The sequence below is a fragment of the Corylus avellana genome, chromosome 4 (genome assembly GCF_965113065.1).
Source record: "Corylus avellana chromosome 4, dhCorAvel1.hap1.2, whole genome shotgun sequence".
Lineage (NCBI taxonomy): Eukaryota > Viridiplantae > Streptophyta > Magnoliopsida > Fagales > Betulaceae > Corylus > Corylus avellana.
The window spans coordinates 12,836,373-12,859,485 of record NC_142493.1 but is presented as its reverse complement, the minus strand read 5'-3'; the positions used below and the strand labels follow the sequence as shown (position 1 = coordinate 12,859,485).

The window sequence follows — 23,113 nt, the reverse complement described above, 5'->3', positions numbered from 1 at the left end:
CAACGTCTTATTTTCCTTCTTCTTCTTCGAATGATCCGCCGCCGGGATAGAACCTGTAACAGGATAAGCAGAATCCGGCGACTCCAACTCCAAACAATCCACCATCACCCGCGACTCATACTCACCGTACCCGGACTCGAAAGAGTCCTTCACCGGGAAAAGATCAATGAGTTGCGAAGATCTTACCCTCCTCCCGACGGAAGGCTCCTCAGAACCAGCCGTCAGACGAAGAACCTCCGCAAAGGAGCGCCTAGGGTGACATCCAGAGATGGATTCTCCCAAACCAAGCTTGAGCTGCGTTCCCGGAACAGGGTGCGTAGGGGCTGGAGGACCCAACAACCTCCGCAACTCATTTGCAAACCGACGCCATCCCCTCCCTCCACGGCCCGCAGGTAGCCAAATGATTCCTTTACGACCTCCCTCAGCAAAAACGGCCACCTCCAGGAAGCTACCTGCCTTATTGACACCCCCATGCACCATCAAAGCCTTATCGCCCTCGCGGTATGACTTGGCAATATCAACCTTCAGCAGAGATTGACTCGCCTCCTCGACCATATCCACCAACCATGAAGCACAAGAATGACTCACGAAAATTACCCCTACGAACCCTTTTCTCTTCTCCTCCAACCGAAGATCAGGACACCCTTTCCTCGCTGACAGGCAGAAGGATTTCGCTTCTATGGAGAAGCGCCGTTCCATAGCGGCTCACCAGAGCCTAGCGCATAGCGCCTAGCGCCGCCGCTAGGGCAGAAAACTATCTTGCTAACCTAACTGAACTCTCTCTCTCTCGAAGCACAAACTCTCAGGACAATCCACTGCATTGGTTTTTGAAAACTGAAAAAATGCCAAAAGTCCACCTCATAACGGATACCTTTAGTGAATAATTTCCAACCTTGACGAATGTGCTTCCATAAGTCCACACCATGGGAACCCGAAACCTCCTTTGTGCACCATCCACCCTCCAAATCTTCATATTTAGCTTTGATAACCTTATACCACAGAGCCTCGCTCTCATTCGCATATCTCCAAAGCCATTTACCCAGTAGAGCTTGATTAAACTGATGCAACTTACGAATGCCAAGCCCACCGTACCGAAGGGGATGACATACTTGATTCCAATTTACAAGATGCAACTTAGGCTCATCTCCCATCCCTCCCCATAAGAAATCTCTTTGAACTTTCTCAAGTCTTTTTGCTACACTCATAGGAATCGGAAACAGAGACAAAAAGTAAGTCGGAAGATTAGAAAGCGTACTCTTAATGAGAGTTAAACGACCTCCTTTAGAGAGATACAATATCTTCTAACCTGCCATCTGACGCTCCATTTTTTCGATCACATCATTCCACATAACCTTATCCTTATACCCCGCCCCAAGAGGGAGACTCAAATACTTCATCGGCAAATCGGCAACACTACACCCAAGGATATTACCTAAAACCCCTATGTTCTCCACCTCAGCAATAGCCACAATTTTAGATTTTCCAAGATTCACTCTCAAACCCGAAACAGCTTCAAAACATAAGAGAATGAGACGCACATACCGGATTTGCTCGATGGAAGCTTCACAAAAGATCAAAGTGTCATCCGTAAATAAAGAGTGAGAGACCACTAACTCTGATAACACCCTATTTCCCACCGAGAAACCAGTCAAAAAGCCTTGGTCAACCGTCGTATTCACCATCTTACTCAAAGCCTCCATAACAAGCACAAAAAGTAATGGAGAAAGAGGGTCCCCTTGCCGAATTCCCCTCAAGCTATTGAAGAAGCCTTCCGGAGAACCATTCACAAGAATGGAAAATCTTACCGACGTAATACACCACTCTATCCACGCCCTCCACCTCTCGCCAAAACCACACCTATGCAGCAAATAGAACACAAAATCCCAATTCACATGATCATAGGCCTTCTCCAAGTCTAATTTGCAAAGAACACCTGGCACCCTTGACTTCATGTGACTATCCACACTTTCATTTGCAATAAGAACAAAATCTAGGATTTGGCGACCCCCAATAAAAGTATTTTGAGAGTATGATATGATCTTACCCAACACAGTTCTCATCCTGATTGCAAGAACCTTAGAAACAATTTTGTACACCCCTCCCACCAAGCTAATAGGCCGAAAGTCCATCTCCACTGCATCTGCCTTTTTCGGGATCAAGGAAATAAAAGTTGCATTCAAGCTCTTCACCAACTGTCGTCTCCGATGGAACTCGGCAAAAACCGCCATAACATCGTGTTTGACAACACCCCAGCAGGCTTGAAAGAAAGCCATGGAGAAGCCATCCGGACCCGGAGCCTTATCACCATCCATGCCTTTAACCACCTCCCAAACTTCCTTTTCCTCAAAATCTCTTTCTAACCATCTATTATCCTACTCATCTATGGACAAAAAAGGCTGGTTGTCCATTCTAGGCCGCCACGTGCTTTGTTCCAAGTATAAGCTTTGATAATACCTCACAATGTGATCTTTTACCTCAGTTGGATCATCGGATAGAACGCCATTAATACGCATCACTTCCACACGATTGAACCTGCGATGAGAGTTAGCCATCTTGTGAAAGAAACGAGTAATGCGGTCCCCCTCCTTGAGCCACAAAGTTCTCGATTTTTGGTGCCAATGGATTTCTTCACATAGCAAGGTGTTCTCCAATTCTTTCACCATATCCACCTTTCGAACCTTCTCCTTCTGTGCTAGCCCTCTTTCCTCTGCCAGCTCATCCATCTCCTAAATACCTCCCAACAACTCCTTTTTCTTTCTCCCAATGTCCCCAAAGACCTCCTCATTCCACTTTTTCAAATCCAATTTGAGAGATTTCAATTTCTTAGCAAGCACAAAACTAGGTAAACCCTCAAACGAGTAAGACCCCCACCAAGAACTAACCTTATCAACAAAACCTCCAGCTTTAAGCCACATATTTTCAAATTTAAAGCTCTTATTACCTCCACAAGGGGCCCCACAGTCCAATAATAAAGGGAAGTGATCGGAAATCAAGCGCTGAAGTCTTCTTTGTGACACTGCAGGGTAGTGATCTTCCCAATCCGAGGAAATCAAGAAACGGTCAATTCTAGACCAGCTCTCATTTTCTTGATTATTAGACCACGTAAATTGACCCCCCATCAAGGGCATGTCCACCAAGTTGTTCTCTGAGATGAAATCCGAGAAATCTATCATGCCAGTGGAATAGTAAGAAACATTGGATCGCTCACTAGGGAACCGAACGATATTAAAATCTCCTCCAAGGCACCAAGGAACCTCCCACACATTCATCAAACCAGCCAACTCTTCCCATAGGGCCCTTCTCTCCCCATCCTCATTCGGACCATACACCCCCCCAAAAGCCCACTCCCAGTTGTCCTCCACATTTTGAAAAGAGCAAGCCAAGGAGAAATGCCCAACACATGCCTCCTTACACTCCACCACCCTCCTATCCCACATCAATAACATCCCCCCTGACAAGCCATTCGACCCTTTAAACTTCCACCCCACATGTTGGCCTCCCCAAAGACTATGAACCACCTTTCGGGAAATAACCTCCATCTTTGTTTCAATCAAACACATTGCATCTACTTTCCACTCTTTCAATAGACCGCTAATACACAACCTTTTTTTGAGGGCATTCAACCCTCTCACATTCCATGCCATTATGTTAAGCTTCATGATCCACCAACGTGCCCCTCTCACAATCCTTGAACTCCTTTAATCCTGCTGGGGCTGGAACATAGGCAGAGATGCCTCCCAAATCAGCACCACCCTGTATCCTAGAAGCTTCGATAGAGTTGAACAAAAACTCCAACTCCCCTTTCTTTCCTTCATCAGTAATACCAATTTTAGGGCAAAATTTGAGGCAATTATTAACTACCCAACTGGAAGGCATCAACCCTGGCCCTAAATCCTCCAACCCAACAGAATCTGAGATACTTTCCTCTTCCAAACTAGAGCCAGGCCCGAAAGGCTCCTTTGCCGGCATACAGTCCACTCCTTTTTTTCCCTCAAGAAACTGCGGACTCGTACTGCTTGCCTCCCCCCGACAGAACTCCTGCGAGCAGCTCCCCCCTACCATTCTTTTGTTCCGACGAGAGGGTATCTCCACCAGGAACTGATCTGCGCCCACGCCCGTACCTGCCCCCACATCTCCGGTCTCCACAGTACACATCGGTGAGGTCTGGGTCTGTTCCGGCTAGAATTGCGTCTCCTATAAGTCAACAAGCCCTTTCCCTTTCTGGTAGACTGAGCCTTGATCGCTGAAATGGTGGAGACTCTGTTGCTTGGCTTCTCACCGACCATAAACCCATCGCCAACCCATGCAAAAGTGCCGAAGACCTCTGTGAGTATACCGCCTTCCGCTGAAACAGCCCTCCCACCCACAGGTAGAACCTTCTCGGCCAGCAACGACGTGTTCTCCGATTGTGTCAATTGTGGTCTCAGCTCTAATGAATTTTCTTCAGCCTCCTCCCTGATTGCCACCTCAGCTGAAAGACATATATCTTTCAGTCCAACTCTCCCTGGGCTACTAAAGCAGCCCGCTCCTGAGCCCAGCAATCCTTTGGGCTTAAAAACTACTCTTTTTTTCACCTTCATCTTGCTGTTGGGCTTTGAGCTCAGCCCACACTTTTCCTTTCCTTTCCAAACTGAACATTGCTGGCCTACATCTTTCTTATCTCCCCGCCCAAGCCCATTGCCCTCCAACTGCTTGAATACTCTGTCAAGTTTTGTCAATCCCACGTCACAATCCTGTTTCAGACATCTCAAAGTCTCCCTCACGTTGAGGAGCTCGACATGTACAGCAGAGTAGGTCTGCCCAGCATGGTTCACCACTCCCTTCCGTCCCTTCAAGTGCACAGAAGCTGACGTCGACGCCTTCTGCCCTGCCGGCAATGAATTGCGACTCGCCGGAGCTCCTATCGGTGCCCCCATGCATCCTCCATTCTTCACGCTGTGCCTACCAGCCTCTATCGGACCTTTATCAGACCTCGCCGGCAAGGGCAGCTTCGTCGGACCCATCCCAGAAACACCGATAGCCAATGCCGAATCATGGGTCTTCGACAGAAACACCGCCTTGCTGCCATAATCTTGAGCTTGCTGCTTCCTGTGTTCAAAGTCTTCTTTCGGCTCCCTACTCACTCTGATCTTCGGTTCTTGGAAAGAATTGCAGCAATCCTTGGTTGACTTTGATGACATTCTCAGTGTATCCGCATAGCTTCTTCTTTGCTTCACCTCCTTATCTCTCTTGTCTTCCCTGAATACTCGGTGCTCACTTACGCCTCGAGACTCACAAAGAGATGTGTTTGCCACTCGCATTTCCTTGACGAAATGATCCCACCCAAACCCACGACATCCTTCAGGAATGATGATTGAGCCACACCTCCTTCTTCCATCAAATTCCTCCACTGTCAAAAAACATCCATGCCTGTTTGAACATTTCTGAGCTATTATTCTAGGATATCTAGCTCTAGACTGATCCCAAAAAACTTCTGAATTATCGACAGCCACCAGAGCCTCACCTATTCGCACCATCCATGCTAACTCGTCCTTTTTCATGAAAATTGACCTTTTGAATCTATTACTCCTCTCCAAAATCCTTACCCCAGCTGCCCCCACCTTAATCAAAACCTCAAACTCCTTGGACTCCACTGACCACCTCCTCGAACCAGCCATGACACAATCTAATACTAGCACAGAACAGCTCTCACGCGCCCCCCACGCGCCGACACAGGCAAGAGAGAGAAGAGAGACTCAAGAATTTCACTGTAAATTTCACTAAAAGTTCGGTATTTACAGGTATTTCTTGGCAGAAACAGACAAAAACTACTTGTCTGATTGCCTCTCAGCCTCTGACATGTTCACTCCATAAGCACATAATAATTCAATTTATGCATACATAAATCTGCGAAATTGGTACAGAAATTCTGTGAAAAGGTTTACCAATTTATGTATGAGAAATGCTACTTAGCAATCTCAATTGTCCATCTCCTAGCATTCTCTTCTTTTGTTTTTTGTTTTTCTTTTTCAAGAAAAACAAGTGGATGTAAATGTGCCACATAGATAAGAATGCTACGAGATGGACACTTGAGAATGATGAGTAGCATTTCTCTTTATTTATACATGACATCTGGAGCAGGAAACTTACTTCAGAGCCTTACATGATTAAGCGGCAGAAAGAAGATTCAATGAGAGGGACAGACACGGCAGTTCTTAAACAACTGTAAATGATCAGCTCTAAGAGCATTCCCAGCAGATTCCCTATAAGGGGGTCTGTTCCCTAAGTTTAGGAAAAATGTCAAAAAAATCGTAAAAAGTCACCCACAGCAGACTCCCTATATGATTCCTTAAACCATCAGATGCTACAGTGGAACCCAATGTATTGGGTTCCACTGTAGCAATCCTAAAAAAAAAAAAAAAACTCTCTCTCCTCTCTCGTCTCTCCTCTCACGTTTCTCTCTCACCTCTCTTTCTCTCTGTCAATCGCACCTCATCAAACAGCTAGAGATTTTGGCAAGTAATTTACGAAATTGCTGCCTGAGCTCTGCCGGACGACACCCACTCTCCGTTCTCCCCCATCCGAATCCTACTCGTCGACGGCGCCTCGACGCTGGAGCTCGCCGTGGCGCCATCCGATTGCTTCGAAAACGATTGTCTCAGAGAAGTTGAGAGTGTAGGATTGGAGTTGGGATTTGGGTTCAGTTCTTTTGGGCTTGAGCTCTGATATTCTAGCAATCAAATGCAAGAACACTGAGCTGAGAAAGAAACAAAAATTTTAGAGACTGGAACGAAAACATCAAATACAACCAACCACAATAAGCCAAAATAACGAAACGCTAACCTGCAATGGAGAAGACGCAAATCGGAGAAGAAAAGGACGAAATCACAGATGGATAGACCGGAGAAGACCACACAGAGGAAAGAATTTGTTGTTGGAACTCAAATCTGTGCGGTCTTCCCTCACACTCAAATCTGTGGTTGGAACTCAAACTTGAACCATCGGAGAAGAAGAAAATATGAGGGAGAGAGAGAAAGTATAAATTAAAGGAATAAAATATAAAAAAGGTAAAATAAAAAAATAATATTTTATTAATATAGGGAAGCATTTAAGGAAGCTATTGGGGTGCATATTGACATAGGGAAGCAAAAAGTAGTTTGAATCTTTAAACTTAGGGAAAATGATCGGGTAGCTACTGGGAATGCTCTAATGTCTAATCCCCAGCCAGGTTATTTCACTTTGCAAAGAACAACTGCAAGACATTGAATCTCACTAATAGCCTGGTTCAGTAAAACTCAACTACAAGCAGAGTGCACAGAATAATTCATTTCCATCCACGGAAAGGACAATCTTATTGGCAAAAGGAAAAAAAGCAAAGACACTAAAATGTTACTCTGGGTTATATCTCGGAAAGGAGGCATTAATGCACACCAAAGAGTATCATGATGAGAGGAGAGGTCAAAATCCAATCCAAAATCTCATGCAAAAGGTGCTGGTATGTACCATTTGAGCAAGAACCCAAACACAATATGTTGGAAGATGCATCATATGATCAATAATAAATAAATTAAATAAGTTTGCACTGGAAACATTTCATTGTATGAAGTGTTAATATTACAGGGTCCAAAATACTAGGGGTGAACATACCTTTTCTTTCAAGAGTTGAGAAGCATCTATGTTACCATTGGTATCTGGCAACGGCACCAAATTAGATGCATTGCTGGCTTGCTCTTGGAGGGATGAATACATATCCAAGACCGTATCAAGAAGAAATTTATCAGCACCATGGAAAGTGATAAATGAAACAGAGATTGGACAATCATTGTGCTTTCCTAATGGAATGGCAACCTGCCAATAGAATGTAAAATAGATGTATAGTCTCCCAGGCTACAGAAAGAAAACATTGAGATAAAAACTGACGCAACAAACAATAAGTTACCTGACAGCACCCAGACATGCTAGCGATGCTTGATAGCGCGAATGCACGATCATGGAACTCAGCAGAAAGTTGTTTCTTCACATTGAGTTTTAATGGAGGATCAGCCACTGTGGGAACTACTAATATACCATCATCCTGAAAAAATAAAGCATTAACAGATAGAAGCAACATGAGCTGCTTTAACATACTGACAAAAAAAAAATAACACATACAACGACTGTTTGACTTTTGCAAAAAATTCCAAAAAAGAGAAAAAACAATTGTGAAACTATGAAAAGGGTCTCTCTCTCTCTCTCTCTCTCTATATATATATATATATAAGTGTATATATATATACATATATGGGACAAAATTTAGCTACAAACTGGTTTGTAGCTAATTCATACAAACTAGTCTAGTAAAATGACATGTGTCCTTTTGCATGTGAGAAGCACATGTTTTTTTAATAGCATTAATAAAGAAAACATGTCCTTCTCACATGCTTTAGGAACACGTCACTTTATAGAATGTATGAATTAGCTACAAACTAGTTTATAGCTACTTTCTGTTCATATATATGTATACACACACAAACACACAGACACACAAACACACATTCTGAAGACAACAAAAAGAATGACAACCAACCCTGAGCAAGAAATGACAGGGGAAGAAGTCCTCTTTATCCAATGGAGATCCTTTTTGACAACATGAGAGCCAGCAAGATTGTCCTGATCATGATGGAAAATGAGAGCGCTTTTTGATGAAGCTGGATCAAGAAGGCGAGAAGCTTGCCAATCAATGACAAAGACAAAATGCTCGGCTCGTAGTTTTGTTTAGTCCCCCTTATTCATTTGTTCTTAGTTTAGTTATCTCTTGTAACATCTTTTCAAAAAGAGTCTTGAAATTTATTTAGTTGTGTGCTTTTGTAGTGAAGTTCTGTTTGATTGAAACTTCTCAAAAAAAAAAAGTTTCTGTTTGATTGAAATGACTGATACATGGTGTTATGAAGTTCTGCTATCTAATTTCATGGGAGAAAAAACTTCCGGCTGTGGAAGAACACACACACACATATATGTATGCATGTATATGTATGTTACTCTGTAAATATACTGATTCCCAAACCCTGAATATTTTCATTTTCAGGACTTTTACATCTTAGAAGGATCTGCAATGCTGAAGAGCCACATAAAAAAGGTTGGTCACTAAAAAAGTTTGTGAATAAGAGATGAGTATATCTAGTCCGTGTTCGTAGCTTCTCAAATCCCTGTCATCAAAAAATACACTTTTTCACCGTTACTATATGGGCTTTAACTAAATTCAAACAGATGGTAAAGAGTTGGATGGTTTGTTCAGTTTCAAGGTATATTTCTTTGCTGAACCATAGTAGTTAGCTTGGGATTTTCCAAAACCAAACACCGTGTCAAAGCTGTAGAATAATTGGTTTGAGCCAAACCATTTCGTTGGCTTTGAATTGGTCAGTTACAAAGGGGGGGGGGGGGGGGGGGGGCCGGGGGGATGTCATTAAATCCAATATAATGTCACAGGTTGGTTTGATTGGCTTCATGCCCGTGACAGGAGCTGTATGAAGGCAATTTGGTATGCTACCTTCTTCACCACCATCGTCGTCAGTATTCTAGTGGTGAACAACACACCCAACTAATGGCTGCTGAGTTTTCTCCGATTCCCTAATGTGAAAGCACATCTAAGGAGGTTGTTGTGGTCAGTCGGTGTTGTCTACGGCGATTCCCTATGAGTTCACCATAATTTGTGGTGGTTCTCGGCAATTGTCATGTTTTGGTTTGTTCAGTGGTAGAATCCCGAGTTTTGATAGTGTGTTGATTTGTCAATGGATCTGGTGGGTACTGCCATGGTGGTTGTCAATGGTTTCTTTTTTTTTTATTATTATTATTTTTTATAAGTAAAGGAAATTTATTGAGAGAGCAAGGGGGCAACCCAAGCACAGAGAAAGTATATAAGAGAAAAACACCCAAAAAATCAAGAACGAGAAAAAATAGTACAAAAATACGCAAAGCTAAAAACAAGGAGGGGCAATAGCAAAGATCCACTCAAAAACGATTTAAGAAAACAAATTTGTAGATCCAAGCTAGTTCTCTCGCAATCCTCGAAGCTTCAATTGTTCCTTTCTCCCGAAATGCACCACATTAAGAAGGAATGTATACATTGCAAACAATATAGATAGCATTCCGACCAACCCTTCTTTTTCAACAAGCCATGAGATCCACAACCCATCTGGGCATAACCCACTCTACTCCAAACATCTGACATACCATATTCGACAAATAAGATCATCCAGGGTTTCCCCACTCCTTTTACACATATAACACCAATCTATCACTATGATGTGAAGGTTGCGAAGGATTGTCCAAGGTGAAAATTTCTCCTAGGGATGTTTTCCAAGTAAAAAAAGCCAACTTCAAAGGAGCCTTGCACCTCCAAATGCTCCTCCAAAGGAGTCAATGTTGGGAAGAAGAACCTTGTAAAAAGATTTAACCTCAAAAGTTCTTTTCGAGGGTGTCCAACATTTATCATCTCCCCCTGATCCACCCTAGCTGAATACAAGACATTGAAGAAAGAGGAGACTAAGTCCACCTCCTAATCATGCACCAACGTGAAGAAACTAATTTCCCGATGAACCACAACATTACTGACAACCCTAAGGTCAGCCGCCAGAGCATCCCTATTTCGAGCAAGACAAAATAACCCCGGATTCCTTCAAAGGGCGAATGTGAGCATCACTGGTAAAGTTTCTTGACGAAGGTGATAGGGAAGACCCCTGTTTGGCTGTAGTTGTTGGTTATTCCTTATCCCAGACAAGGATACTCCTCGATTTGTTTGGAATAATGGGATCCAAAACAGGGATATCTTATTCTAGTTTTAGAATTCCAGCAAGTCAATCCAGCCCAACATTTGGGCCCGTTCATACGAAATAGATCTTTCACAATTCTCCTATAAAAGAAAAAGAAAAGGCCCAATCCTTTTTTTTTTTTCAACTTGGCCGATCACCTCCATTTAAAATTCGCCCATTTTGACTTAGCAACCCAAACTATTTAGCAGCCTAAAACAATGTTGTTTTAACATTACATCAAACAACATTGTTTTGCCGGCTGGTCTGTCCTTTTTCAAATACTTTTTTTTAGCCGGTTTTCTTATTTTTGGCCGGCTCACAAGCCGGTTAAAAATGTTTCTGGCTGGTTCACTGTTTTTGGTCAACTCAGCTTTTATTTCGGCCGGTTCAGAGTTTTCAAGCTGATTCACGCTGTTTTTGGCCAGTTTAGACACCGGTCACAACTTTCAAGCCGGTTCACATGGTTTTCAAATAGGTTCTTACTGTTTTTGGTCTGTTCAGCCCAGCCCATATTTTGGTCAGTTCACATGGTTTTCGAACCAGTTCTCACTGCTTTGGCCAGTTCAGACTATATTTCGGCTAGTTCATAGTTCTGTAGTTTTCTTCTGGTGGATAACTGTTGAATAGTATGAGATGTACGTTTCTGCAATGCTGCTTACCCCAACCAGTACAACAGTGTTGTATATATATAATCAATTGAGATACAAAACAATTCTAACTTAAACTCTATAACAGTAATACACGTTAAACTCAAGATGAGAACTAGAGTCCTATTGTGAGTATTCTACTTGATGTTTATCTTCCTTGTATTTATCTTCAACTATATCTTCCTTGTCTTTATCTTAGTTTGAATTGTACTAATATGCCCCCACAATCTCGAAAGTGAAGGTCTAACATTGAGATTGGACTTGAGTAGTGTAAACTTCTTGGAGACTAGAGGCTTAGTGAGAATGTCAGCCACTTGATCCTTACTAGATATGAACCGGACATCTAGAATCTTGTGAGCCACTTTATCACATACAAAGTGGTAGTCAATGGCAATATGCTTTGTTCATGCATGAAACATAGGATTGGAGGTAAGGTATGTTGCACCAATGTTGTCACAATGTAGAATTGGAACACTAGATAGAGGAACCCCAAGTTCACCTAGGAGAGATTGAATCCAAGTTAGTTCGGTAGAGGCATTCTTGAGACAGTAGGTTGATTTTGGAGCTCCATGAGAGTAGATTGCTGCCAAGGAAGATGCAATAACCAGACGTAGAACGGCGGTCATTGAGGCATCCAGCCCAATCTGAATCAGAGAATGCAACTAGTTGACATGATGATGACTTAGAGATGAAGAAAGTGTGATCACTTGAGAACTTTAGGTAATGCAGAATGCATTTGACAGCAACCCAATGTGGTTCTCGAGGATCTTGCATAAATTGGGACACTTTGTTAACTGCAAAGGAGAGATTCAGTCATGTGACTGAGAGATATTGTAGAGATCCCACTGTGCTACGGTAGAGTGTTGGATTAGTGATTGTATTGCCTTCATACTTGCTCAATGTGGATGATGAGGACATAGGAGAGGATATTGGCTTTGCTCATTGGGAGGGTGATGGAGTCGGTGGTGGAGGTGGATGAAGAAGCAGCAGCCATGAAAAAAGAGAAAAAAAAGGAACCGACTTTAGTCGTGTGTTGGCTCTAATACCATATGAGATGTACGTTTCTGCAATGCTGCTCACCCCAACTGGTACAGCAGAATTGTATATATATAATCAATTATACAAACAATTCTAACTTAAACTCTATAACAGTAATACACGTTAAACTCAAGATGAGAACTAGAGTCCTATTGTGAGTATTCTACTTGATGTTTATCTTCCTTGTATTTATCTTCAACTATATCTTCCTTGTCTTTATCTTCAACTATATCTCTAGTTTGAATTGGTCTAATAAATAGTAGTTTGCTTCGATTTTCAGTTATGGAATTCTCGTATCAAACATCTAATGTTGATATGATCTTCACATCACTGATGCTCAATTTTTGGCCCTTAAACGGACTGCCTCATCATCTATGGCTACTCTTGCCCAGCCAGTACTCTACCTCATTGTCTTCTCTAATCAACTCATGATCCAAGGGTCATCGATTATGGTGCACCTGACCATATGATTGGTTTTCCACCACCCTTTTTGATTATCACCCTGCTCATTCATCACAAAGTGATACACTCCCTAGCTAAAATTGCAGGCATGGGAATTACACATATCACTTCTGATCTTGATTTACTATTTGCTTTACATGTTTCTAGTTTTTCCTTTAATTTATTATTCATTAGAAAAATTATTAAAACTCTTTAATGTTGTGTTAGTTTTTGTGAATATTTTACGATCTCCAAACAAAGCGGATGATTGGTATGGGGCATGAAGCAGGTGGTCTTTATTGCCTTAACCTTTCACCTACCTCGGTACCACCATGAGCACTTCAATCATCCCTCTCCTTTTCAATGGCATTGCTCTCCGGGTGATCCCTCTCTACCTGCTTTGAAGCGCCAAGTGAAGGATCTTAGTTATGTTTCTCCTTTTCATTGTGAGTCTAGTGGACTTAGTAAACAACATCATGTGTCCTTTCCTTCTAGGGTTCCTAGTCAGGTTGCTAACCCTTTTGAGTTAGTGCATTCTAATATATGGGGGACCTTTACATGTTACTTCCAATGAATTCAAATATTTTTTCACATTTGTGGATGATAACTCCCGTAGACCTTGGTTGTTTTTAATGCATAATTGTTCCGAATTGTTTACTATTTTCCAACTCTTCCAGAGTGAAATTAAAACTCAATTTGGCTGAAAAATTCACATTTTGTGTCCTGATAATGCTAAAGAGTATGAGTCTTCTTCAATTACTACTAGTTTATCTAGCAAAGGAATTATTCGTCAAACGTCTTGTGCTCACGCTCCACAACAAAATGGTGTGGCTGAACACAATAACCAACATTTGTTGGAAGTTGCCCGAGCTCTATTATTTCAAATGAAAGTCCCCAAAAATTTTTGGAGTGACGCTATCCTAACTGTAAGTTATCTTATTAGTAGAATGCCCCCACCTGTCTTAGATGATTCATCTCTTTATTCTCTCATGTTTCCTTCCTTTCCTTTGTTTTCCTTACCTCCAAAAGTATTTGGATGTAACTGCTATGTTCACAATTTATGTCCTGGATTTGATGAACTTGATGCTCATGCAACTAAATGTATCTTTCTTGGTCACTCTTGAACTCAAAAGGGTTATAGGTGCTACAATCCAACTTTGAGAACCTATTTCACCAGTGCAGATGTTATCTTTATTAGCAGAGTGCTGACTCATCTCTTTATTATCTCACTTCACTTCCTCTCCTTTGTTTTCCTTACCTCCAAAAGTATTTGGATGTACCTCCTATGCTCACAATTTGGATCCACAATTTGATAAACTTAATGCTCAGGCAACTACATGTATCTTTCTTGGTTACTCTTGAACTCAGAAGGGTATAGGTGTTACAGTCTAACTCTGAGACGCTATTCACCAGCACAGATGTTACCTTTCTTGAGTCTACTCCATATTTCTCCACTGTTAGTTCTCCTGATCATTATGTTTCTGAGTCACCTTCTTCCATCCCTGTTCTTGCCCAAGTCTCTTACTCCATACCCAATCTTCCCATTCTGAGTAGTTACTTCCTCAATCTTCTTCTCTTTTACGAGTCTACTCCTTTCACCCACCACCACCAACTTCCCCCCGTTTTCTTTAGATCCACTTTCCCCATTGCAGCCCAACTCTTTGCCCATGGCTCTTAGAAAAGGTACTCGCTCTTGTGTTACTAAGCACCCCATTAGTCATTTTGTTTCCACTCATCTATTATCTCATTCCTTTCCATGTTTTACCTCCCACGTATCTGCCATTTGTAACCCTAAGACAATGCACGAAGCTGTATTTGATCTAGATTGGAGGAAAACCATGAAAGTGGAAATGGCAGCCTTGCATTAGAATGGAACTTGGATGTTTATTCCTCTTTCCCATGGTAAGAAGACTGTTAATTGTAAATGGGTATAAACAATCAAGTTTAATCCTGATGGCACACTTGACCGATTGAAGGCACAGCTGGTTGCCAAAGGATACACACAAACCTGTGGTATTGGTTATGAAGTAACTTTTTCCCCTGTCGCTAAATTTCTTCTGTACATGTGATAATAGCTCTGGCAGCTAATCTTGATTGGTCACTATTTCAGTTAGATATCAAAAATGATTCTCTACGCAGACTTATTTGCTGAGGAGTATCAAGGCAGTGTTAGTAAATTGAAGGCTCTGAATGGCCTAAAACAGTCAATGAGGGAATGGTTGGGGAAATTTTCTGAGTCAATTATAGAATTTGTTCTTCATAGATCATTCAGTCTTTTACAAACTGATGCAGGATATATTCTTTTTGTAGTATTTGTAGATGATATTGTGAATAAAGGAATTGCTAGATTAAAACTATTTTTGTAGCAATGATTTCATACTAAAGACCCAGGTAAGCTTCGATACTTTCTTTCAATTGAAGTTGCTAGGTCTCGAGCAAACATTAATCTTTCTTTGCAGAAATATATTCTTGATTTGCGGGATGAAACTGATCTACTGGGAGCAAGATGTATTTATGTTCCTGTGGATCCAAATAAGAAACCGTTAAAGGATGAGAGGGGATTGTTTGAAAATCCTGGTCGTTATTGCCGGTTGGTTGGAAAACTGAATTATCTAACAATTACCAGACCATACATATCTTATGCAGTTAGTGTAGTAAGTTGATTTTTGGAAGCTGCTAGATTAGTACATTGGGATGCAGTTATTCATATTTTTCGCTATCTCAAGAAAGCTCTGGGCCTTGGTATCTTATACAGAAGAAATGGGACATAACAAGGTGAACTTTGACAAATGCAGAATGAATGGGCAGGTTCAAGAGATTTCTTATACTTACAATACGCCTAAACGCAAACTATTTGATATGATGGAATGTATCCTTATCAATAATTATCTAGTAGAAGATGATAGTATAGATATAAAAAAAGATATGGATCAAAAATATTTTGATTGGAAAATTCTCAATTTTTGTCTAAGAAAGAAGACCAATATTAAGGACTGGGTCCCTTGGAAAGAAAATTTACAACACGGTACTGTACGTTCTTAGAGGGTAATCTGGTCTCGTATAAAAGTAAAAAACGGACGGTGGTAGCAAGATCCATTGCATAAGCAAAGTATAGAGCAATGGCTCAGACAGCAAGTGAATTAACATGGTTACAGAACTTCCTTCAGGAAATTGGTTTTCCAACTGCTACTCCTATGTCACTGTTTTATGATAACCAAGCTGCCTTGCATATTGCAGTTGACTGCCACTTCATCTGGGAAGAGATTCAGAATGGAGATATCTATATCATTTGCAAAATCCGAGAACCAACTTGCTGATATATTTACAAAGTATTTATGTCGTATTAAGATGGAATCTATTTGCTCCAGCTGGGCTTATATGATATATACGCTCCAACATAAGGGGAAAGTGTTAAGAGTGATGAGGTGTCACCCCTTCTAGAACATGGTTAAGTGTCCCTATGAGGTTTACTAGTGCAAGGTGTCCCTATAAATGCTAGTGTATGATTGAATGAGTTAAGAATTTTACCTAAACTACTATATTCTTTTTTCATTATCTCCATATAATTTATTACAACAAATAAAAGAGATGCATATCAAAAGCCAACAAACTCATTATAAAATTGATTATCAGTAGGAACAAATAAAACAAGGAAGAGCAACAATAATATTATTAGAAATTAACACTTACTAGTGAAATACATAGGAAACACAATAATTAAATAAGAAGTTGGGGATACCTTCAATAGATTTTGAAGCGCGGCCCGCATCTCAGTCCTGACCTTATACAAAGTTTTCATGTTCTCATATGACGTATTAATTGCTTCAAGAATACGATCAGACACATCAGGTCCTAACTTGGGCTTGACTGATTTTACCCATTCTTCATGATTTGATTTGAATTCATATCTGAAAGCAGATGTCCACGTCATAGAAATTAGTCAAAAGAAAACTAAAGGCATCAGGTAGAGAACTGCCATAGTACTAGCAGTATTCAAGGGTTGCATTCACTACAGAAAGAGAGAACCCATAAGATCAAGTTTGCATCATGATATATGGAACAAATATGAACTAATATCATCTCAAACAGTTTAAGAAGGAAAGATCAGTAGAAAGCGAAAGATTAGACAACTGAGCAAATCATATCCAAAACAAAGACTGACCCACAGGTAAACCTTGAAGGAGATTAGCAGCTAAGCAAGTAACACATACTTTAATACTAAATAGGCCACAAATTATGTTCAAACCACCTTTCTCTAAAGACAAAACAATGCATTAAAAACCTACGAGAACACATTCCTTGTTTGCCTACACATTCTGAAAACGCTGTTTAGGGGACCAGTAGATTGTGTGCTTGAATAAGTGTATTTTCATACCGTATAAGAATAAAGGTAAGCATTGACCTCAGCAATCTGTAGGTCAAATTCTCTTGGACAATCAAGCATTAACTTAGTAAGCAAAGAAACTTCACGCTTTTGTCACCTTGCAGAAAGAATACGAGTAACCAGATGTCCTATTATGAGAAGTATGGGTGAGCTGTCCCAGTCAAGAATAGTGTACAAAGCTTCTGTAAGTAGAAATGAATGGTAATAGAGGGCAAGAATAATAAGTGAGGGGTCTGTGGACCATCTTCTTCTTTATTGTGAGGTAGCTTATGCTTTGTGAAGTGCCATCTTTAGTCATTTTGGGATGTCTTGAGTTATGCCTAGCCGGTTTTCGACTTGTTTGCTTGTTGGTGGTCTTCTAGAAGGCGGAGGAGTGTTGTGGTCTAGAAGATGGTGACTACTTGCCTCTTTTGGTGTTTATGGAGGGAAAGGAACAAAAATAGGTGCTTTGAGGACTTAGAGAGGTCCTCAGAGGACATTTTATCCTCTTGTTTTCATACATTGTATCTTTGGACTGTAGCGTTTGTGTCCCCATTGTCAATTAGTTATGATGATGTTCTTGTTCGCTTTTCCCTTTCTAGTTAGGTGGTTCCTTTTGTATACTCCTGGTATACTTTGGGGCGCCTTACGCTTTTAATCAGACTGGTTATTACTTATCAAAAAAAGATTATATTGTGATTATTGGAATGATCTAAAGGCATTCATAGATTAAAATAGTTTTTGCAGTTGCAGTTTCATACTAAATATCTTCCTCCTCTCCTATAGCAACAAGTTTGGATTTACCCAAATTGATTCACAAACCCGATATTGCTTCAAAGCACAAGAGAATAAACCACAAATGACGAATTTGCTCGGACTACGTACCACAAAAGATCAATGTGTCGTTAGCAAATAATAAATGAGATACTACCAAATCCATCTTATCTCTTGACATATTCTCTTGTGCTTTGAAACAATGTTGGGTTTGCAAATCAGTTTGGGTAAATCCGAACTTGTTGCTATAGGAGAGGTGGAAGATATAGACAATCTGGCTAATATTCTTGGATGTAGAGTTGCCTCTTTACCTCTGAAATATTTGGGTTTGCCCCAGGGGGCCTCGTATAAGGCTACGTCCATTTGGAATGGTGTGATTAAGCAAATGGAACGTCGGTTGGCTGGTTGGAAGAAACTGTATTTGTCGAAGGGAGGACGTTTAACTTTACTCAAAAGTACTCTGTCTAACCTTCTGACATTTTATTTATCTCTATTTCCTATTCCAGTGGAAGTGGCTACCAGGATTGAGAAACTCCAAAGGGATTTTATTTGGGGTCGCATGGGGGATGAGGTAAAAATACACTTAGTAAACTAGAAGCAGATTTGCAAGCCGTTCCACACAGAAGGGCTACGTGTTCAGAATTTGCTTCTCAATAAAGCTTTATTGGGGAAATGGTTGTGGTGTTATGATATGGAGAGAGAGGCGTTATGGAAAATGGTAATCACAACTAACTATGAGAACTTGAGAGGTGGTTGGTGTTCGAAGGAGGTTATGGGGACATATGGAGTGGGTGTGTGGAAACATATTAGAAGAGGGTAGGACACCTTTTCCAATTTTGTTCATTTTGAGGTGGGGATGGGGTCTAAAGTTCGATTTTGGCATGATGCTTAGTGTGACAACAGACCGTTGAAGCATGTTTTTCCATCCTTGTTCATTATTGCAAGATACAAAGATGCGTGGGGTGGTGAAATGATGATGGGGTTATTGAGTGAAATGTCATTTTGATGCAACTAGTCCAGGATTGGGAGATGGAGTTGGTTTTAGCATTTTCTGAGCGGCTGTATTCTTTCAAGATTCGTCATGGAGAGATGGATCGGATTAGATGGAGCCCATCCAAGGGGGGTCATTTCGAAGTGAAGTCAGTCTCTAAGGTTTTATATGGTTCGGATCAGCAAGCTTTCTCTTAGAAGAACATTTGGCGAGTAAAGGCTCCCTTGTGGGTGGCCTTTTTTGGGTGGACAGCAGCTCTTGGGAAAATATTGACACATGATAACCAGCACAAGAGGCATATTGTGGTGGTTAAATGGTATTGTAAGTGCAAGAAGAGTGGGGAGTTCGTTGATCATCTTTTGCTTCATTGCAAAGTGGCAAGCACATTGTGGAATTACATCTTTACAATGTTTGGGATAGAGTGGGTTATCCCGAGGTGGAAATTGGATTTGTTGACATGCTGGGGTGCATGGTTCGGTTGGGTGTGGTCTAGTAAAGGAAATATGGAAGATGGCTTCGTTGTGCGTAATGTGGTGTATTTGGAGGGAGAAAAACACAGACATTTGAGGATGTTGAGCTTTCGGTAGTCGAGTTGCAAAGGAATATGATTAATTAGTTGCATATGTGAATGGTGGCACATAATCTTGCAGATGCTCCTACTTTAGCCTCTTTGCGCTTTATTAATGATATTTAAATTACTTATCAAAAAAAAAAAAGCACATTGCTTCTAATTTTGTGTTCCATAAAAGAACCAAGCATATTGAGGTTGACTGTCATTTTATCTGTATAAGATATTGAGCGGAAACATATCTATACCATTTGTGAAGTCTGGCGATCAACTTGCTAATATGTTAATGAAATTCCTATGTCATAGCCAGTTAAAGTTTATAAGTTCCAAGTTGGGGGTATATGACACATATGCTCTAGCTTGACGGGGAATCTTAGAATAATGATGTGATATGTACATATGCTAGAAGAATGTGATGTGCCCATGTTCTATGAAGTGAGGTATCCTTAATGAGCTGTCTTATTGTAAGCTGTATGGGTGAGTTGTCCTAGTCCAGAACAGTGTACAAAGCTTCTATAAATAGAAAAGAATAGCTAACAAGGGGCAAGAATAATTAAGCCCTTTTTTCTCAAACAGCCTACACGATATCCTAACAGTAACCTAGCTCACTAAAGATTTAGAGGAACTTTCAGGGCTCCTCTGCTCTTTTTAAATTGGGGGATGCAAATAAAGCTAACAAGACAGTCATCTTGGAATCTCGAAGAGTGGCCATTGCCATAAGCTAGGCTACATGAAGTTCTAGACAATACAGCAGAAATTTTTCCATTTATTAATAACTTGTTAGTCACTAAGTTACAACTAGAAATGTTTACCAATAGATATTCTCCACATGGTCAATTTTCAACCCTGTTGTTCTATAATCTATGACATGTCTAAGTGGATATTAATAGCAGCGACTCCTAGCCCAATGAAGCAAAAGCTTTTCCTTGTTTTTATTTATAATTAATTAAAATATCATTAAAAGCATAACAACCCCATGTATATAGGAAGTACACAAGAAAAGCCACCTAAGAAATAGGGGCAAAAAAAGCAAGAAAATCATGATAACTAATCACTAAAGGAGAAACATAAGCAATAGTCCAAAGATACAAAATGTTGAAGAGAAAAGAATTCAACACGTCCAAGGTCCTCTCATGGTCCTCAAAACACCCATCATTCATTTCCCTCCAAAGACACCACAAAAGGCACAAAGGCACCATCTTCCATATAGCAAAACACCAAGTACTGCCAGTAGTCCACCAACAAGCAAACAAATCGCATACTCATCTAGGCATAACCTTGGAACCATCACCCATTTCAAATCTTGAGTGATTACATAACTTCCCCCAACCCCTCTTAGAATTCTTCCACAAGCCCACCCTATACGCCCCAACAAACTCACTAGAACACCACCCTCCCCAAGAACTTCCATATTTAGAGTCCACCACCACTCTCCGCCAAGCCTCTATCTCAAGCCCATATCGCCAAAGCCATTTACGCAAGAGAGCATGATTGAACTCCAAAAGGTTCCTAATTCCTAACCCTCCCTCAGAGATCAGCGTACACACTGTCAGCCAACTCACTAGATGGCATTTGTACTCTTTGCCTATCACACCACAGAAGAAATCACGTTGGAGCTTCTCAATACGTTTGGCAACACTCAAAGGGAGAGGAAAGAGGGATATAAAATATGTAGGTAAGTTGGATAGGGTGCTCTTGATAAGAGTAAACCTACCACCCTTAGACAAATACATTGTTTCCATCTAGCCAACTGATGTTATATCTTCTCGATAACATTGTACCAAATATGCTTGGTCTTGTAGAATGCCCCCAATGGAAGACCGAGATACTTCAAAGGCAAGGACGCAACCCCACAAACCAAAATCCAAGCCAACCCAGCCACATTATCAACATTTCCTGCTGGAACCAATTCCGACTTAGCTAAGTTCGTCTTCAAACCCGACAACTTTAAATAATAAGAACAAGTTCCGCAAACTGCAAAGATGATTTGGGTTGGTCCCACAAAAAATGAAAGTGTTATTTGCGAACAGAAGATGAGAGATATCAACCGTTGTCCCCATAGAGAATCCAGACAACAAACCTCCACTTACAGTAACTGAAATCATCGTACCCAATGCCTTCATCACTAGAACAAACAAAGGAGACAGATGATCCCCTACCTCAAGCCACAAGAATTACTAAAGAAGCCTGTAGAGTAGCCATTCACCAAAACCGAAAACTGCACTAAGCAAAAGCTTTTCAACATGAAAGATGATGTATTTGAACTGTCATAGAGGGATTATGATATTAACAATGGCTAATATAATTTAAAACAATAGCCTACTTTGATAATGTTATTAGAAATGGGTCTTGGACCTAACTCAACCCAAAAGTTAGCTCTAGAGTTGAGGTTTCCCCTCACCCTTATAAATGGCCCATCTCCTTAATACCCAGGCAATATGGGACTTCCAACAAATGTCAATCCATTTATGAAATAAATTTTTCTTCAGCCATACAAGCAATCTCACTCCCAACCTATTGACGTCCGATAGATTTGGGAAACTCCTCTATGGATAGTTGTGGTGATCTAAAGGTTTGAAAATGGGGTTTTTAAAGCTAGGGTTTATGGTTTCGGCTTGTAATTTGTTTATGGCTTGAAAAATTAGGATGAATGGCAAACAAGGGCTGAAATAGAGAACAAGAAGGTAGCAATGCAGCTCTGCATAATAGAACTATGAGCAAATAAATAGAATTTGAAGGCTTTTGTTAATGGGTTATTTGATGGCTATTCAGTAAGACAGTAATTTTTTCAGGTTTTGATAAGTGAGGAGAAGGGGCTAGATTTAAGTTGTAAAGAAGGAAACACGAGAAGACTGTTGCTATTCAGGGACTGTGTGAATAGTGACTTAATTAGTAACATTGTGCCAAAGAAGAAGAAGAAGAGAGAAGAAAACTCAAAGGCAAGCACACTTCAACAAAGTGAATCACTCATAATTCTGTTAACCAAGCCTGAAGTCTTTAAATACAATAAAACCTATTTATGTAAAATCATTGGCTCTTAATCTACTAGGATTAAGACTCCTAATTAACTAGTAAACTAAAGGCCTAAGAAAATTTAATAAAAGACTCCTAATACTACTAGAAATTCAAGAATAATCTAGAACAAACATAATTGTGGAAATAACCATAAAACTAAAATGTTGGAGAGATTGACACCTTGGAAAGTTTTCTAGTGAGACCATAATATAACAAGTTGATATAGCACTTAACCCAAAAACTTAAGAATATGGGTTTAGACCCAATTATGTTATATGAGCCACTGAAACATGTGACATCTTTCCAATGTAGGAGTTAACCTTTATACACTCACATGTGTATACTCAACAATCTGCCCCTTGTTAGAACATCAGTACAATGTTACACTCCCCCTTGAATAGAAGCTTTTACCAATGTTATGGGTTGTCTCTAGGATTACTTCTATAAGTTATGTGGGAAGCGACTCATCATCCATTCATATGTACCGTTCGTGCTCCAACCAAAAGTGAC

General features: G+C 40.6%; 1 protein-coding gene across 1 annotated transcript in view; it reads right to left on the bottom strand.

Annotated features, from left to right (window-relative positions):
• The window catches only part of TOC64-V (translocon at the outer membrane of chloroplasts 64-V), a 46,217-nt gene that overhangs the window by 12,733 nt on the left and 10,371 nt on the right, over nucleotides 1-23,113 (bottom strand). The window contains exons 7-9 of the mRNA XM_088515770.1: nucleotides 16,632-16,800; nucleotides 7,919-8,053; nucleotides 7,627-7,827 (exon numbers count right to left, since the gene is read on the bottom strand). Coding sequence (XP_088371896.1) covers nucleotides 7,627-7,827; nucleotides 7,919-8,053; nucleotides 16,632-16,800 — 505 coding nt within the window. The remainder of the gene's footprint in view (nucleotides 1-7,626; nucleotides 7,828-7,918; nucleotides 8,054-16,631; nucleotides 16,801-23,113) is intronic.